Source organism: Octopus sinensis, linkage group LG21 (assembly GCF_006345805.1).
Source record: "Octopus sinensis linkage group LG21, ASM634580v1, whole genome shotgun sequence".
Classification (NCBI taxonomy): domain Eukaryota; kingdom Metazoa; phylum Mollusca; class Cephalopoda; order Octopoda; family Octopodidae; genus Octopus; species Octopus sinensis.
The window spans coordinates 24572046-24592965 of NC_043017.1; the positions used below are offsets into that span (position 1 = coordinate 24572046).

Below are 20920 nucleotides of genomic sequence, written 5' to 3' on the forward strand. Positions count from 1 at the left end.
AAAGATTTGGCTGCTATTCTTAGTCAATTGGACAAACAAAACATTCTCTTCAGTAATGATATGAACATCATAACTCTTAAAATCAATAGATGAATCATACAGTGATAGACATCTGATAACAAAAATAAAAAAAAAGGGGGGGGATCAAGCAGTTAGTTTTGGTTATTGCAATAACATGTGATAAATAAAGACAAATGTATAGATTGATGCCACATTTTATTAGTTTTCATTTTGTTGAAGCTTTGTTGTGTTGATGGCCATAAAAAGTGTGTTACAGCAGTTAAGCAACAGCAAGTTGTATCCAATGTATTAAGTAGATAGATGTTTAAACTTAGTAAATGGCTCAGCCATTAGCAGCAAACAGCAAATGCCACAGATTGATAAATTAGAATTTTCTTTGTATATTGTATTGGGTGTACTTATTTATTTTATACTATTGATATGAAGGTGCATGGCTTAGTGGTTAGGGGTATTCAGCTCACAATCGTTAGGTGGTGGGTTCAATTCCCAGTGGTATGTTGTGTCCTTGAGCAAGACACTTTATTTTACGTTGCTCCTGTCCACCCAACTGGCGAAAATGAGTTGTGCCTGTAATTCAAAGGACCAGCCTTGTCACATTATGTGTCACACTGAATCTGAAAGTATGTGTGTCTGTGGAGTACTCAGCCACTTGCTTGTTAATTTCATGAACAAGCCATTCCATTGATCAAATCAGTGGAGGAGACTATTGATATGATTTTAAACTACATTCAGTTGTAGGACCCTGGTTTAGTACTTCTAAGGTCTTTGAAGAATTATGGAACTCCCTCTTAGTCACTATTGTTCTCAGGTCGACTCTCTGCGCCAGTGTAGTAGCACCTGTCAGCATCCCATCAATGGATTAATTAACTTATTGGGGCTTGCCTACCTATACATGTAAAGACTAGATCTGGTGGAATCTGTGAAAGAAACCTTTGTGGTTCAATGAAGGGGAAGGTGACTGCAGCAATGCATTGTAGAGTAGAGGGAGCAAGGTGAGGCTAGGTGATCCACTGCATCCATCTCCATCCCTAGTTGTCTTGACTCGGATTTGCCACTGTGAAGTCAGTGAAATTATAGTCATGGCAGATACTGGTACCATGCAACTGGCACCCATGCTGGTGGTACGTAAAAGTACCCATTACACTCTTGGAGTGGTTAGCATTAAGATGTGCATCCAGCCATAGAAACCAGGCCAAATCAGACTGGAGTCTGGTACAACCCCTCAGCTTACAAGCTCTAGTCAAACTGTCCAAGTCATGCCAGTATGGACAACAGACATTAAATGTTGGTGATAATGATGATGATGAGTCAGAAAACAGCACAGCTCCCATGACTTTCGGAAACATTTTTTCACGCTCAGGGTTGCTGAAGTGTGGAATAAACTGCCTGCATCAGTTGTTGACTGCCATGACACTGCATCCTTTAAGGCCCTCATGCTTCCCGAAATCTGTCGAAACTACACCTGATTATATATACACTTTAGATGAGTTGTAGTGCACCTGAGCACTGTACACAATTATTATTATTATTATTATGATGAAAAGTTTAGGTTGACTATAAATTTTTATGCTCTCTAAATGTCAGATTATAAGGAAGGAAGTATTAAAGACTAAAAAATAAAAAATAAAAGTACCAATCGAGCCCTGGGGTCAATGTAACTGACTTATCTCCCCCACCCCCACCTCGAAATTGCTGGCCCTGTGCCAAAATAGGAAAACATTAATATCAACACCCTTATTGGCTTTTTCTCTTTCTATAGCTGTGTTAATTTTATCGACGAAACTACTCATACCTGTTTGGACAGCTGTAACGGAGTTTCTCAAGTTTCTCTGCACGGACCTCTGCAGGGTATTCTTTGTAATGGTAAGTGATTGACTTTGTTTTTTTTTGTTTTTTTCATCATATATTCCCAGGCCTGTTCTGACCAGACAGACGCACGATTAAAGCCTTGAGTTATCAAGAACAATGTAGAGCCTACTGAGAAAGCATTCAAATGATTTTGGATGCAAAAAAAGATGACCAGTGGTGTCTATAGGATGACGCTTGGACACAGGCCTAGGCTTGACCGACCCACGTTGGGTCACCTTACTAAGGGTGTAAGGATGCAAGGCTCAAAAATAACCAGTAATTCCAAGTTACAATACTGATCGTTGTGTCCACATATTGCAACTGTTTGTCTATGTTGAACTGGTTCAATAAAGATTCACAGCAAATATTCAATCTGTACACAAATGGTTTCTCAGATTTTAAAAGTTATCAAATGAATTAGCAATCATTATTTGAGGCAGATTTGGTAATTATTCGTAATGGGTTGTTTGTGTATTTGGAGTGTGTGTGTGTATATATATATATAATATATATGTGTGTGTGTGTGTGCATATATGTATGTTTATATATATGTACATTATATATATATTTATATATATATATATGTGTGTGTATATATATGTATATATGTATATATATATATATATGTGTATATATATATGTATATATGTATATATATATATATATATATATATATATACATATATATATATATATTGTGTGTGTATATATGTATATATGTATATATATATATATATGTGTATATATATGTATATATGTATATATATATATAATATATATATATATATATGCATATATGTATGTTTATATATATGTACATTATATATATATATATATATATGTGTGTGTATATATATATATATGTGTTGTGTGTGTGTGTATAAATATATATATATATATATACATGTATGTGTGTGTGTGTGCGTGCGTGCATGTCCTTAAGTTTATAAAAATGTGCTATGCAATACAATATAATTGATTTTTAAAGATTTTCCTATATATGTTTCTGATTATCTAATTGTAATCTACCAGCCAAAATCTCAGTTGTTACATCATTTTTATAATGATTTTTAAAAATGTCTGTATTTCTTTGTTTTTCTTTGTCTAGAATCTCTAATCAACACGAGTCTATGGATCGGTTTAGGGGCTGGTTGTGGTGCTGGCATCATACTCTGCCTGCTGGTTCTACTGGCTGTGTTTGCCTGCAAAAAAAAGAAAAAGTAAGGCTAAGTAATAATATATTCTGGAAACCTTATTTGTTACCTGTTGTTTTTGTCTAAATAAGTATAACATCCATTTTGACTTGTTTTTTGTTTTTTCTCTGTAAAGTGGTTGGTGTTAGGACAAGGCAATTACGGCCACAAAACCTATGCCAAAACAGACAGTGAAAGTTGGTGCAGTCCTCTGGCTTGCCAGCTCCTGTCAAATGATCCAACCCCTGCCAAGCATGGAAGACAGATGTTAATTGATGATGATGTATGCGTATGGCGATGTTCCAGTAGCATGAAGAGTGCACTGGGAAAGCTTTCTTGAGAAGACCAATGTCGCAGTCTCTGCAGCACTAACTCTCATCCCTGTCTTGCAGTATTCAACAGCAGATCCATTCAGTGTATGCCGGAAATCACCTGATGAGCCAAGGAGCACCATGTTGTCATCAAATATAATCAGCTTACTCGGATCAGTTGTGATACTACCACTTACACAATGGCTGTGTATGTCAATCCAGTTCATAAAAAATATGAAAAGGAGAGGTAACAATACACCTCCTTGTCAAAGTCCAACACCCATGTTGAAAGGTTTTGACTTGGTATTATTTACCTGAACACAAACATCTGTTTTGGCATGGTTTCTATAACTGGATACCCTTCTTAATGCCAACCACTTCACAGAATGAACTGGGTGCTTTTACGCAGTTCCAGGACAGGTACTTTTACATGGCTCCGGCACAGGTGCTTTTTATATGGCATCAGCACCCTTGAGCTCACAAGATTAGGGATCACTCAGCTGAAGAGGGATGCAGGGGACATGCCTGTATTTAAGGACATTGTTTTAATGTTAATTTTTTTATGCTTGCATGAATCAGATGGACTTTGATGAGAGATTTTCTATGGCTAGAAGCTCTTCTTGTTGGCAATCCTCCCATGTTTTCATGAATGAGAGGAAACGAATGACACTAATGCTCACTTACAACTATCATGTGATGTCCAGACAAAGAGTTGCTTCCAAACCACATGGTTCTGGGCTCAGCTCCACTGTGTGGAATCTTACACTATAGCCTCTAGCCTTGGGTCAACCAAAGCCTTATGAGTGAATTTGGTAGACAGGCACTGAAAGAAGTTCATCATATATATGTGTGTTTGTGTTTGTCATGCATCTCAGTGGTTCTCAACTAGGGTCCACATGACCCTTAGGGGTCCACATAAGGTTTTGTTAAAGTTTATATGCAATAGATCAATTATACTTCTACAACGCCGTTGCCAGTACCGCCTGACTGGCCCGCATGCTGGTGGTACATAAAAGCACCTACTACACTCTCAGAGTGGATGGTGTTAGGAAGGGCATCCAGCTGTAGAAACTCTGCCAGATCAGATTGGAGCCTAGTGCAGCCATCTGGTTCACCAGACCTCAGTCAAATCGTCCAACCCATGCTAGCATGGAAAGCGGACGTTAAACGATGATGATGATGACAACACACAAAATATTTCAACAATTTTTTTTCATACAGTTCCTAAATATTTGATTATAAAAAATATAAGATTTTTTAAACATTGGATGGTTATGAGGATCCACCTGAGTAAATAAGAATCAAAGGAATCCATAGGTGTAGAACAGTTGGGAAACACTGATTTGTCTATCATTTCTGTTAATAGTCTTTCTTTTTTTATTGTACTTTGTGATAACACCTTTTTTTATATATCAATAACAGGCAAAGTGCAAACTTTCAAGAAAACCTAAAAAGCAGACATCTTCCAAATGAAAAAATTAGGAAGGTAAGCCATTTTTTTTTTCCTCTAGAAGTTTGCATTTTTTGAGAAGTTTCTAAATTGGTGTATTTCATGGATTTATTTTAAAGATATTCTTTATTGAATTTTTTTTTTTCAAACTTATATTATGCATTTCATAAACAATAGTTGCTTCCCAACCACATGATTCCAGGTTCAGTCCCACTGCAAAGCATTTTGGACAAGTGTCTTCTACTATAGCCTTGGGACAACTAAAACATTTTACATGGATTTGGTTGGCAGCAACAGAAAGAAGCCCATCATACACGTTTTGTGTATGTGTGTGTGTATATATACATATATATATATATATATACACAGGTGTGGCTATGTGGCAAGAATTTTGCTTCCCAACCATATGGTTCTAGATTGTGTGGCATCTTGGGCGGTTGTCTTCTATTTTAACTTCTGACCAACCAAAGCCTTGTAAGTGGATTTAGTTGATGGAAACTGAAAGAGGCCCATCCTATGTGTGTATGTGTGTGTGCATGCATGCCTTTAAGTTTGTCCACCATCAACACTTAACAACCAGTGTTGGTTTGTTTATGTTCCCATAACTGAGTGGCACAACAAAAAGAAGCAGATAGAATAAGTACCAGGCTTTAAAAATAATTACAAGTACTTAGGTTGACTTGCTTGACAAAAAAACTTCAAGGTGCTGCCCTAGCACAGCCGCAGTCCAATGACTCAAAATAAAAGCATTTCTTGCAATAGGTCTTTAACAGCCCAATCATTATTTTAGTATCACGTGATCACGTGACCGACCAGGCCATCAGATGTTGCTACACATCGCTGGTCACATTGCATTTCGCGTAGGTTTAGCCTTCGAATGACGCCACCCCACTGGCAAAGCGAGTAGGCCAACAGAAGAAAGAGTGAGAGAAAATTGTGGTAAAAGAGTACAGCAGGGATCACCACCACTCCCTGCCGGAGCCTCTTGGAGATTGAGGTGTTTTCGCTCAATAAACACTCACAACACCTGGTCTGGGAATCGAAACCATGATCCTATGACCGTGAGTCCGCTGCCCTAACCACTGGGTCATTGCACCTCCTATTTCAACACACATGTATGTACATATGTATGTACATACAGATAGATAGATTGATACGCATACACACACACGCATACATAATTGTTCTGACTTTTTGTTAATTAGACATGTCTGTCTTTCTATTTTCAGATACCAGTGTTCGACAATAAGGGCTATGGTAAGTATTTCTACAGAAATATTTAAATCCAATAATTGCAAAAAAAAAAAAAATCAATATTTGTCTTCTTTCCTCATTACCAGTTAAAGGTTCCTTCCTGAGCTTTAGACTCGTAAGGCAGGTTTACCGGATTCTGTGGCAGCTATTTCATCCCCACTACCTGGGCAGAATACCAGTTCGTCAGAGGATTACTCATCGTGGAATGAAGTGCTTTGCTCAAGAACACAAAGCATTGCCTGGTCCAGGAATTGAAAACGCAATCTTATGATCATGAATGCCTCCATTACCAGTAGACATTATAACGCTGTGTAACACGATTTTTGTCCTTGGGTTGCAACTGTTATTTCCTATGTGCTTACCCTAGAAAGTATGAAAAGGCTAATATTTCCTTCAAACTTTGCTTTTATTACATTTATTCAAATTCCTAAGAATCCCTTTCAACACATGGCTGTGATGTTCCCCTATTACTCCTGCTCATGATCAGAGATCAGCCGCTAAGCGACATACTCAAATGGTTATGGTCAAGCAACCAATAAGCAGATTTATGGTGTTCAGCAGAATATTTGCTATAATGATATTTCTGCTTCAGCATCTCAGCACTGAATCTGTCTGAAATGTAATGGAAAATAGGTCAGTTTGAAAACATTGATGTCCAGGTCAGAAAAGCAAAGTTTGAAGGGAATGGTTGTCATTTCTTTTGATTTCTAGATGGAAACAAATAGGAAATAACACTTACCGACCGAAGACAAAATTAAAATTTTGTTACGCAGTCTAATTTAATATCAAACCAGTGAGAGAACCTTGGCTTAGTAGAAATAGCAGTCATGCCTCCTTTAAATCACACTCACACTCTGCCCACTGAAAAAAAAGGAAGGTCCACTGGCAATAAACATATGGTCATAGATATACAAAAAGAGGAGAAAAATACGACAATGATGAAAGGTGCTTTCTTGTAACACTTATCTAACCTTCACACATTTATTTATTTCTCCTTCATTCTCTCTCTCTATCTATCTATCTATCTATTTATCTGTATATATATGTATGTATATATATATATATGTGTGTGTGTGTGTGTGTGTGTGTGTGTGTATATATATAGAGAGAGAGAGATAGATAGATAGATAGATAGATAGACAGACAGACAGATAGATAGATAGATAGATAGATTGATTGATTGATTGATTAAAGCAGAAAAAAAAAGGCAAACAGTTTAGCAAGACTTGACAAGGACATTTAATGTAGCTATATAGTGAAAGGTTTGATAGTCTCCAACAGCTGTTTCTAGGATATCTCAGCTATTCAAATACAAAATCACATTTTCAACTGCAGTTGAAACCGGAATGTTAATGGCATGCCAACTTAAGCACTCAGAGCTCATACCTATTATTTTGAGTCACCTTGATGAAAAATCCTTGTATCTTATACATATATATATCTGTGTGTGCAATATTGGACACACCTACACAAGGTGTGTGTTTTGCTAGTTCATGGGTAGGCTGTGCTTATCAGCGTAAGAGAATATATTCTCATCAATGCACCTGGTGTCGAAACATCTGGAAGTCATTGACAAGGGAGATAACTTGCATCAGGTTCTATTCAGAAGCAATGGATATTGATGTTTCGTGTTTGTTGTGACTTGTCAACACCACATGCCCGGACAAGGCCCAATGCAAGCTAAATCACTGTCTACAACTAAATGCAAAAGAGTGTAAGAACCATCTGCTGGTATGTCCCAACATTTTATACCACAGAAAAAAATTCAAATATATATTAGAAGTAGCTCAAGGGATATAAACGATATTGAACACATATACACAAGGTAGGTTTTGCTAGTGTGTGTATAGGCCGTGCTTATGACTTTCAGGTGTTTTAACACCAGGTGCATTAATGAAAATATATTCTCTATCTTTCTATCTATCTATCTATCTTCAATCACACTGGCCTCTTTGACCTTCAAAATTTTTATATTGTGAATCTTTTTCTTGTTAGAAGCAAAAAGAAAAGGGGAAAAAAATCCTTCAACAATGGAAAGAAGTTCTTTGCTACTTTCATCTTACCTTTACACTTTTATTTCTTCCTCATTTTTTTTCTCTCCCTTTTTCTGCAATCACGTCGGCTTCTTCAACCACCACTACTACAACCACCACCACCGCCGCCGCCACCACCCCCACCACAACCACCACCGCTGCTGCCGCCGCCGCCACTACCACCACCACCACCACCACCACCGACGACAACGACGACAACAACTCCGACACCAATGCAACTACGAACTCACCAGAAACGGAAGAGGTCAACATTTCAGATAGCTGCGTCATTGATGAACAAGTCTACTTTTACAAACTCGAGAAAATGCGACCTCACAAAAAAACCCTAGAAGAGTTGCTAAGTCAGGTGCGGACACGTTTGCGAGCTATGAATTCAGATGATACACGAGTACCTACTTACAAGTACGTACATTAATTCCTTTACACTCACCAACTATTTCTGCTATTATCATGTGCTTCCTACTCTAAATTCTTTCAGAAAACTCCTGTTCTTTATCTTTATGATTGCTTTTTTAAAATCCAATTCCCTTTTTTTTTTACTTCCATTATAAAAACGTTTCCATTGTGTTAATCTCATTCTTCTATGAATGAATGTTAATTAATTTTACTTCTGTATTTTCTATATTTTTACTGTGTATGTAGGTATGTATGTATGCAAAGGTGGCGAGCTGGCAGAATTGTTAGCACGCCAGGCGAATTGCTTGGTTGTATTTCATCTACCTTGATGATCTGAGTTCAAATTCTGCCGAAGTTGACTTTGCCTTTCATCCTTCTGGGATCAATAAAATAAGTACAATGTGATGCTCCAGAATGAGCGCAGTCCAATGACTGAAACAAGCAAAATATAACAACCGTATACGAGGGGGTGCTGTAAGGTTCCTGGTTTTGGGTAAAAGAAAATACAGGCGGATCAGTTAATTAAATAGTTTCCATCTACCAAAGATGCTTGCTGAAGGTGCTATGCAACGGGATTTTATGAGGGGTGCTAGAAAGTTCCTGGCTTTTTGAAAATAAGAAAATACAGGGGATCAGTTAATTATGATTTTATTCAACATATTCCCCTCTCAGATTCACACACTTATGGCAGTTTTTCTTAGCCCTGTAAAAGAATTTGGAAGGTTGAGCCTCCAATCAGGCTTTTTGTGACAATTTTAAAGCCAGGAACTTTTCAGCACCCCCTCGTATATTTGCACATATATACTCTTTACTCTTTTACTTGTTTCAGTCATTTGACTGCGGCCATGCTGGAGCACCGCCTTTAGTTGAGCAAATCGACCCCGGGACTTATTCTTTGTAAGCCCAGTACTTATTCTATCGGCCTCTTTTGCCGAACCGCTATACCGTTGGCGATTTTCTTTCCTCTGTCTTCCCTTCTCCTATGTTTCCGATGAAGAGCTCCGCTCGAAACGTTAAACCCTCCTTCTTTCCTTCTTTCCTGAGCGTCCAATAATACTATATTTGTTCCACATCCTCACGTTGTTGTGTTTTTTTGTGCTTTCTTGTTTGGATTAACTATATATATATAATATATATATATATATATATATATATATATTATATATATATATATGCATCATCACCTGTAAATTTATATCTAATGTGTAAATTTATATGTGGCTCTTTTTTTCTTTTTTCTTTTTTTTTTTGTTATTTTCCTCCAGGGGTGTAATCAACCAACTGTGTAGGGTCCTTGGACTTTTGAATAAAAATGAGCTCAACAACAGTGTTCCAGCTGATGCTTTAGGGCTTCTTGAATGGGCTAAACAGATGCTCAATGACTACTATGAACTGAGGCAGGTCAGTATCTTTGTGTGTTTTTCATCTTTTAATTGTATCAGTCCATTGAACTGTGGCCATGCTGGAGCACCACTTTGAAGAGTTTTAGTCTGGCAAATTGACTCCAGTCCACTGGGTTTTTTTCTTTCTTTTAAGTCTGGTACTTATTCTATCAGGCTGTTTTGTTGAACCGCTAAGTTAGTGGAATGTAAACAAACTGACATCGGTCATCAAGTGCTGGTGCGGAACAAACACAAAGATGCACACACACACACACACACACACATACACGCATATATATTTATGTGTAACTGAGAAGACACGACAACTAAAGTGAGATTGCAGCCATGGCCAATGCCAGTGTTGCATGTCCAGCCCATTTAAAAGTACCCTTGATGCATCAGGTGATATGCTATGCTTGAGAAGAGCTCTTGAATCAAGTAAAACCAAAATCGTAGCTGTAGCCAGTGCCCCCTGATTGGCTCCCGTTCCTGTGGCATGTAAAACCCATCATCTGAACATGGTCAGTGCTAGTGATTCCAATTGCATACTGGGGTCAATTTAATGAACTGGCCCCCTCCCACAAAATTTTGGGCCTTGTGCCTAGAGTAGAAAAGTATATTTAAGCATTTCATCATCATGTTTCCAGTGAAATACTCAGCGTTTATGTTAGAGTTAATTTTGAAAATAATCAAGAATTCTAATGGATTCTGTAAAACAACAAATGTTTCCATTATTATGCTCTTATAGTCTGCCCATATAGCTCAGTCAGTAGAGTATCGGACTATTTTAAGATGGCAAACTGGCAGAATCATTAGCACACCTGGCGAAATGCTTAACGGTATTTTGTCTACTGCTATGATCTGAGTTAAAATGCCGCCAAAGTCAACTATGCTTTTCGTCCTTTTGGGGTCGATAAGTTATCTACCAGTGAAACACTGGGAGTCAATGTAATTGACTAGTTCCCTCCCCCAAAAATATCAGGCCTTATGCCTTTAGTAGAAAGGATTATTATGCTTTTGCTCTAGGTGGCAAGTTAGCAAACTCATTACCCTGCCAGATAAAATGCTTAGTGGTATTTCCTCTGTAATTTTACAATTTGAGTTCAAATTCCACCAAGGCTGACTTTACCATTGATCTCTTTGAATATTTTGGCCGGATATAGCCAGTTTGAATACTAAAGGGCTAAACCTTACACTTTAGTCCATTTTTTTAAATATATTTTTTTTCTTTATCTTTTTTGTTTACAGCAAGATTCTTCTACTTCTTCTGAGGCACCACGTGCTGAGATTTCATCCGTTGATGTCCAGCCGATATATGCAATTCCCCATGATAGTTGTCAAGATGCTGTCCGTATAGCTACAGACAATAAACCCTCAACGTTAGCCAACCATAGTGCTCCAAAAGCAGTAGGAACTGCTGATAGCGGATACTACAGTAGTGTATCGATTCCTTATTTCAACAGTCATCAACCAAACAAACCGAGCAAGCCGCCAGCCTATTTAAAGAAAAATAAGCGCCATCTGAATGGCTATCATGTAAACGACAATAATGACCGTGCAAACAACATTTATACATGTGCCAGCTCATACAGTGAAAGAAGTGGTAAATGTATGTCAACGTTTATCAAAGACGACATTTCTTACGTCAGCGAATGTTCTGAAAGAAGGTAATTGTTTTTTTACCATCTCGTCTTCTCCTATCTTTCTTATATTTATGTTGATGCTACTCCTGCTGTTGTTGTTTGTTTCTATTATTCTTGCTGTTGGTCCAACAATTATTTTTATAAAAACCAAATACCCTATTCTGTTTTGTTTCCCTATCAGAACCACCTCACTAATATTACTGGTGCCTACAAGAAATACATTGCCATTGTACTCTCTCTCCTCTCTCTCCCTCTCCCTCCCCCTCTCTCTCTGAGTTCAAATTCCACCGAGGTCAGCTTTGCTTTTCGTGGCTTCTAAAGCTGGATGCCCTTCCTAATACCAGCCATTTTACAGAGTGTCGTGGGTGCTTTTATGTGGCACCAGCCTTTGGCAGTCAGATTATTTTTATTGATTGTAATATTTATTTATTCACATTCTTTTGAATTAATCATGCATTATCCCATAGCTTTGAGATTTTGATGATGCATCTGCTTATTTCTTAGAATGATATTGTGGGATAGTTATGAGAGGCCAGATCTGGTCAGTTTGAACATTGGACAGGTAGAATATTTAGGCCAGATATGGCCAGTTTAAGTGCTAAAGGGCTTCTTCGTGTTATATTGTTGTGAGGATATACAGATAATCTGACAACAAACAAACCACCCGACAGTATATAGTCTAACAATTGACTGTTTGATGGCAATTTAACAACAGCCAGTTTGACAGCGCACTATCTGGCAACTGACAATTTGACCACAGGCTATCTGGTAACGGTCACTTTGATAACTGACTATCAGGCAATAGACAATTTAACAACAAACCATATAACAGAAAACCATCTAGCAACTGATAATTTGACAACAGGCTATCTAGCAAAAGACCATTTGGCAACAGATCACCTGGTAGCAGACAGCTTGACAACTGACCATCTGGCAATAGATAATAGGAGAACAGACTATTTCGATAATTGCCTGTCTAACAACAGACAAATCAACAAAGAAAGACTTTTCTAATAATATTTTCTACATTTTGCAAGGCAGCAAGCTGACAGAATTCTGCCAGGGTCGATTTAGCCTTTCATCCTTTTGGGGTTGATTAAATAATTACCAGTTGATCACTGGGGTCAATTTAATCACCTCGGCTCCTCTTGGGGCCTTATACTGAAATTTGAAACCAATATTTTTCATTTTGCTATATATTTTTGCTTGTTTTGTTGTTGTTTTTTTTCCCTCATATTTTGTCATTTCTCTTACATTTTCTCTCTCCCTAGTTCCAACAGCAGCGCTGGGGCTTCACCAGAAGGGCTTCCATTCAACATGAAGGATGCAACTGAACCCATCGAAGTTTGAAACGAAGATTTTTTTTGAAGTTCTGAATTTTTTTTTCCTTTCTCGTTTTTCTTTACCATTAATTTGTCTTCCCCCCTTCCTCCCCCCACCTTCTTCACATTCTTCACTCCCCTGACCACCACGACCACCACCCCAACCCATCCCTTGTATACATCGAACTATGCATATTTCACCCTCACCACCACCACCACTACCACAAGACCTGAAACATACATACTCAGTTGTTCTTTAATTTGTAAACCTTCCTTCCTTCCTTTCTTTCTTTCTTTCTTTCTTTCTGAGCATGTGTGCTTGCATACGCACACACACACACACACACACCACACCTGTTGTTGTTTCCTCTTAACTTTGGGGCAAATATCAATGTATTTGATTTTTTTATTTGGGAGAAAAACAATTGTCTCACTTTTATACACACACACACACACACACACACACACACACACACACACACACACACACACACATGTGTATGTGCATATTCTCCAATATGGCTTTAACTTGTAACTGAAACCAATAAAATATAATTAAATGCATACATTCATGTATATATATGTATGTATAATATATACATATATATATATGTGTGTGTGTAATTAGATATGTACAAGCACATGCATACTCATGAATACATTATAAGCATACATGCATGCACACAGCTATATATGTATATATATATATTTATATATCTATATAACCCATACATATATACATGTATATATATGTGTGTGTGTGTGTGTGTGTGTGTGTATTTATTGATTTATTTATTCATTAATCTTACTCAGATTTGTTAAAGAAACATGAACTTTTTATTTTTATTTTTTACTCCCTTTGTACTTTGTATTTTTAAAAATATTGCCTGAAATCTGAATTTGTAAAAATTTCTAAATTTCTAAAATATATCGCAACCAGTTTAAATTATCGAATGGCAGTGACCATGACTATTTGCATATTTTGTATCTTAGACCGTCTAAAATTATTATCAAGTAAGGAGTTGGTTTTTTTTTTTTGCCCCCTAAACTAGAATTATTTCATTGAAATGTATATATTTTTTCTTCTTCAAAAATTAAGCCCAAATTCTTATCATTCTTACAGTAATTTGGTTACAAGAGATAATAATTTTCTTTTTTTCCTTTTTTGTCTTTCTGCGAAATTAAATTAAGTAGGAAACATCTACAATTGAATCCATATAAATACTTGCAAAGACAAAATGGTGAATCCTGTGAATGGTTTCGTCACACTTTCTTTGCTCATATTTCAGTAAAAATGCTTCATATAATTAATTATTCTACAAGATCTTACTAACATATCAATATATTTTATAAATATATTTTCTGTTGAGGTGGGGGTTTTATTTTTCCTCATAGAAAGAAGGGGTAAAAAATATATTCAGCTGATCTTCCTCCATTATAAAGAAAAAAAATTTTACATCTGGTCAAATACTGCTAAAAGAGAAAACCATTTTGTCTTTTATTTTTATTTTATTCTAACCAAATGTATAACAAAACCCTATTCTACACCCTCCTTTTTTTTTTTTTAGAATTTTTCTTTCAATTTTTTATGATATGAGCTCTGTATTGTCTGTAATGAATCCAACCTGAGGGCTTGTTAACCTTTTGCCTGTTGGCATCCATGCATCATATATGATACATGTCCCAGTTTTTTTTCATCCACCAGAGCAACTTGGGTTTTATGAAAGGAAAGCTTTATATTACAAAGAGCATATGAGAGAAGGGTTAAGTAAAACTCCGAAGACAAGCATGGACATTTAGGGACAAACTTATGAAAATGCTTTGAACAGGCAAAAGGTTAAATTAAAATTATCTGAATAGGGCTATCGATTCAAAGATCTTAATTTCAAATTTGTACAACAACAGGTATTTTATTGTGTAATTTGGACAGTACAATTAACTCTACATTGCCTCAGTTTTGCCTAGCTTTCAGAATTACATACCAGATTATCAAGGAATATTAACCTATAATAAACAAACTGGTGGCCCCTTTTGGGTATGGAGGGTTTTATTTCTTATCTTCTTAAAACTGTATATCTGAAAGTTAAGCACCTACCACTTAAACAGCATCCTTCTCCTTCACTTGAGAGCTTGAGAGACCCTTACATTTACATACTCTCTCTATTAGTTAAAATATACAATATGCTTGTTGAGTATTCAGATTTATTACTACGTTATTACACACACATTCATTCTTCATTCATTATTGTTAACCTACACCAGGGAGTCTCTGTGAGGTTGCTAAATCTGCAAGAAATAGAGCTGAATTTCCCTCAAATCACACTCATCTGTCATTAAAAAACAAACTGGAGACATGTCTATCCAAGATTATAATCCTGGATTATACCTTTAACATATGACAGGATGATCATGGCTGGAATACCTTTGATCATAGATCAAGGATTTTCAACATGGAATGCAAATTGGTCACCTATGAAACTTGCCCAAAGCACAGTTCCTAAGGCTCAAGTTCATCACCAAAAATTTCAAATATCAAGTTAATTTAAATTACAGTCATTCTGTCACTTGAACCTCAAACTTCAGAATAGGGCAACCACAACAGCATCATGACTTTGCCTGATCAGGGCTGACCTAGGGCTAAACAGCAGCAGCAGCAATAACAATTACTTTCAAACCAATGAAGGAGCCTTTGTGTCATCATAGAAGCTCTTTTATTGGTTTGACAACTTGTTTGAAATAGCAACCAAATCTTCCATAAATCACATCCTACTCTCTTAAAAATTGAAGGATACATTGAATAATGTAGTCCAAGGTATACAAAACAACAGGGATGGTCGTGGCTGGAAAGCTTTTGATCATAAGTATGTTTGATCAAGATTGAGCTAGAGCTTAACAACCGCTGGCGGTGACCCCTTTCTTCCATCATTAAACTCCTATTTCTGCTTGGCGGTGTGACCTGCTGCCTCCTTCAGTTATGTTCAGACAGCCCCTAATTAATTAGCTAGTTGCAAGTGTGTTTGGTATGTGTCTACCTGAGAAAGTATATGATGATATCAAACGGGTGTTTGCAAGAACCTAAAGAGGCTTGATTTGTACTTGTGGACTCACCTTGGCCTACAAGCAATTCCTAGTTCTCACCACCATCACCATCATCATCATCATCATAATCATCATCATCATTGCCATCATCATGAGCCAACTCAACAATGGAGGACTTCCACACTGTCACTCAACCTGCTCCAAATAGCAGCCAGGTTTCCATTGAATCACACCCTACCATTTTGAATAAGGAAAGGGCACATTTTAGATAACATAGCCCTGTAAACCCCTTAAAATATGGGTTGGTCATGGAGCAGTGAAGCCTTTGTTTATAGGGCTGCTCCGTCAGGATTGACATAGGGCTAAGCAACAACAACAACAACAACAATAGCAACATCTATAAAACATGCAATGACAAGATATCAATTTTGTCATATGTATCATGAGCCTTGCTTGTTCATTGTACAAAGATTTTGTATCAATTGGTATAACAACAAAAACAATTATTATTATTATTATTATTATTATTATTATTATTATTATTATTATTATTATAATGATAATAATAACTAGGCACTGAGCCAATTTCAAAGAAGAGCGGGTTTAGTTAATTGGATTAACCTTAATATTTTGTAAAAAACTAACATTGTGTGTCGGTTAATTATCTCTGGTTTAATTAATTAACAGAAGAGGAAAATTTATTATTTTAACATTAAACGTAATAGAGACATGAGGAGGAAAAAATATTATGATGCCTGAGACAATAATGATAATTCATCGACAGAACAATGGTTTAAGCATTAAGATTATTCATTCCAAGATCCATGTATGTTGTTTGTATTATTTTGTCCTGAGAAACAAATGGTTTATTTCTTTATTTGCTGCCATTGTATAAAACAAGAAATAATAGATCCACTCTATACTTCTCAAAAAAAAATGTTAGAAAATCATTTTCTAGAGTATTTGCTTCTAATCAAGACAGATATGCCAATGCCTGACTTAACAAATTATCAAACTCCCTGTTAATGCTATCCTAATTTGACAAAAGAGAAATACATTAATCTTGACCCTTTAGAATTCAGATTACTTTTGTCAGGTGTAAATGCTTATTCATTTACATAGCTTTGGGATTTTGATGGTGTGATTGCTTATTTTTAGAATGACATTGTAAGGTAGGTGAGAGAGACCAAATCTGCCTCATTTGAACATAAAACAGGTAGAAAATTATGGGTCAGATAAGGCAGGTTTAAATGATTAAGGGTTACAGTAGAAAGAAGCTTAAAAACACATCAGCAAGCTGGCAGGCTCAGCATGTTGGACAAAATGCTTAGCAGCCTTTTGTCTGTCTGTATATTCTGAGTTCAAATTCCAGAAAGGTTGACTTAATGTTTCATCCTTTTGAGGGTCGATAAAATAAGTATCTGTTAGTTACTGAGGTCGATGTAATCGATTATTCCCTTCCCCTAATATTTCGGGCCTTGTGCCGATAGTAGAAAGGATCATTATTGTTATAAAGATGGCAAGCTGGCAGAATTGTTACCACATGAAAAGATTTAAACTTAATACTGCAAACTAAGGAACCACTCATCAATCCTGTTGTGCCTACCCTTCCTCTGCTTTCAGTCTGTGTTCTGTATGATACTTATTGGCAGCTAGTAAAGTTGTTTTAATCACAAACCCAGTGGAGTGCTACAAATGGCAATGCAAGTGTTGCTCATATGACCACTCAGTCAAACCCTACTTTCATCTGGCTGTCATCGAAATGTCATTCTTCAACATTTTCAGTCTGTTCTTCCTTTGGTCCTACAGATCATCTTCAAATCTCTCCCATTCTATAGCATTACTCAGTAGTTCACACAATCATTACTCAGTAGTTCACACAATTCACATGGGGGATTATAGCATAGAACATTTCCAAAGGGTGTGTTCCCAATGCCTCCTGGTGAGGTGGGGACAATAGCAGTCCCATAGGAATCAATGGACTTATATGTTTAACCTCATTATATTCTCCTTAACCCTTTAGCATTCAGGTTTACTCTGTCAAATGTACTGTGTGTTTATTCAAATTGATTTGAATTAACTCATAGCTTTAAGATTTCAATGACATGATTGTTTACTTCTAGAATGACATTGTTGGGTAGATGTGAGAGGCTGGATCTGGCCAGTTTGAACATTAAGCAGGTAGAATATATTTTGGCCAGATATGATCAGTTTAAATGTTAAAGAATTACAATCTGCTATTAACTCCCATTGTAAGCTCCTTATGTTTAATCTCAATATATGCTCCTTACATTCCACTATTAACTTCCAATATAAGCTCCTTAGTGTCCCTATGTAACTGTCTACAAGAAATTTATCCTCTTTACCTATATATAAGTCGCACTCATGTATAAATCACACCTCTAATTTGGTGTAAAATCTTGGTACAAAATGTTCTCCCTTCATAGTCTTAGCTATGCCCCATATATAAGTCACACCTGGGTTTTTTTTTCCAATTAAAATAAAATATAAAACAGTACAACTTATACACAAGTAAAAACAGTAATTAATTTCATTTTAGGTTTTATATAATGTCACAGTAGGCTCTTCTTTCCATTATGAAATTATTCACACAAACTCATGTTATATATGTATATTGGTGACATTCACATTTTTACAATTACAATAACTAACAATATAATCTATAATACAATCTATAAAAAAAAGAAAAATGAAAAAGGAAAGAAATTTCGTCTGTGATTCTCTTTGCTAACTTATTGATTCTGTCTCTGTCATATGATTTTTTTTGTTTTATTTCATTGATTTTTTTTTCTATTTTCTACCCTGGCCCTATGTAAACTACACCACTGCCTTCTCTTAATAAGAGACATTCCTATGTGTTGGTCTTGTTATATTTTATTTTCGCTTTTTTTTTAAATATTTATATATAAGATTTTATTATTTATTTACAGAAGAAAAAAAACCAATAATTTTTCATGACGATTTATTTAACCACAGCATAATATTTTTTTTTTTTCAAAAATATTTTTTCAAATCTTAAATTTTTTTTGATAATTTTTTATAAAAGCAAACTTTTTTTTTCTGCATTTGTTTATATTTATTCCTGTTCCCTGTGACAATTTATACATACATAATTATATATACATATATACATACATACATACATATATATATATATATATATATATATATATACACACATATACACACACATATATATATATATCAATATTTCATTGAAATGTTATTCTGTTGATAACTAAAAATTACCTAAAAATGCACCTTTTTGAGATTCCATTCCATTACTTTGACATTCCATTGCAAAACAATACAAATAAAACTTTGTTTTACAACTTTTTTCGATTGCATTTATTTAGTTTTTTTTAATACATTTATTAAAATTCTGTTTGTTAACCCTAAATCATGTTTTCAACCCCATTCTTGGACCACTGCTGCTACAACATTGAAGTTTTTGAAGGTACCCCAGAATATCAGCAATGGTATCAAGTGGTACTGCAAAATTTGCCCGTTTTAAATGATTGATTTGTTCATAATAAGTTTGAAATATTAATTCTAAAAACATGAAGTTCTAATATTTAACATGATGATGTTGCACAATACAAATACACACTCACTTACACACACACACACACACACACATGTACGTTAGTCTCTTGTGCTCCAAAAAAGATGGTTCTGCAATTGCTTACTAAAGAACCTTCACAAATGATTTGTTGATAGTGATCAAATGTTTGTGCTGTACATAAGTTCACTCCTACCATCAAATTGATGTTACCTGAACAGGTACACGTCAGGTGTCAAAGTGAACGCATACCAACGTGAGATGAAGTGTTTTGCTCAAGAACACAACCCACCACCCAATCCAGGAATATTGAAATCATATATATTATATATATATATATATATATATATATATATATATATATATAAAATCATGCAGTACCATCATGTTGAATATTGTAAATAAAAATATTATTATTTTAAAATAAGATTTTGAGTTGGATATATTTTATCAATATAGTTTATCTTATATTTTAAAAACAATAAAAACATTTTAATCAAATTCTTGCTCTGCTAAACACTGACATCTTATACATAAAAAGAAAAAAAACTATTGTTGTTTTTTACCTCCCATTCTGGATGTATTTCCAAGCTTTTCAAAGCTGACTTTCTAAAGTTTGATGTATACCATATTTTAACATTTATAAGGAACCCTCGTGTATAAGGAACCCCCTAATTTTGAGGGCTTAAAATTTGCAAAAAAGGTTTGTAAGGGATTATAATACCTTCCATGTAGAAGAAACTCCCATATTTTTAAACAAATTTTTGACAAAAAAGGGTTCCTTATGCACATTAAAATACGGTATTTATTTCAATTTTATTTAATTTGTTATCTGTTACATTTCCTAGAATAACTTCAATTCTTTTTCGTTATTTATTATTATTATTATTATTATTATTATTATTATTATTATTATTATTATTATTATTATTATATTGAAGTTTCATCAGGCAGCATTTGATGGAATTCCAAGTGTTTTTCTCATTTTAACACAAGCTACACTTCAGTTGATGTTACCATGCTTTCTACATGTGTGTATTTATATATATATATATATATATATATATACATGTGTGTGTATGTATATATCTATTATATTTCAATGAATTTATTTCTACAGAATAGAATTAATAATCTGTGCAACGTCATCCATTGTATTGCAATATGTTTTGTAACAACTCATGTATGTGATAGACAGAGAGTGACTGGAGATGGGGCGGGGGGAAACCCTACCCTACCCTACACTAAAGGTAAATGTTTAGTGCAGCATCTGTATGTTTGGACCTCATAAATATTCCGGTGTCAAGTGAAACTACACACATAGAATCTATTGACAGCAACAATGATGATACTTAGAATCATTAACATGGTGGTGAACTGACAGAATCGTTAGCATGGAATCATTAACAAAATGCTTAGTGGCA

The 20920-nt window shown here is 35.4% G+C and overlaps 1 protein-coding gene across 4 annotated transcripts in view; it reads left to right on the forward strand.

Annotated features, from left to right (window-relative positions):
• The window catches only part of LOC115223032 (hybrid signal transduction protein dokA-like), a 77607-nt gene extending 60955 nt beyond the window's left edge, over positions 1 to 16652 (forward strand). For 3 of the 4 annotated variants that reach the window (XM_036512077.1, XM_036512076.1, XM_036512078.1), the window contains exons 5-12: positions 1781 to 1884; positions 2978 to 3089; positions 4796 to 4859; positions 6053 to 6080; positions 8188 to 8533; positions 9793 to 9928; positions 11158 to 11576; positions 12824 to 16652. In XM_036512077.1, coding sequence (XP_036367970.1) covers positions 1781 to 1884; positions 2978 to 3089; positions 4796 to 4859; positions 6053 to 6080; positions 8188 to 8533; positions 9793 to 9928; positions 11158 to 11576; positions 12824 to 12902 — 1288 coding nt within the window. In that variant the 3' untranslated portion in view covers positions 12903 to 16652. The remainder of the gene's footprint in view (positions 1 to 1780; positions 1885 to 2977; positions 3090 to 4795; positions 4860 to 6052; positions 6081 to 8187; positions 8534 to 9792; positions 9929 to 11157; positions 11577 to 12823) is intronic. The other variant, XM_029793462.2, reaches the window with a different exon arrangement.
• Positions 16653 to 20920: the final 4268 nt, after the last annotated feature.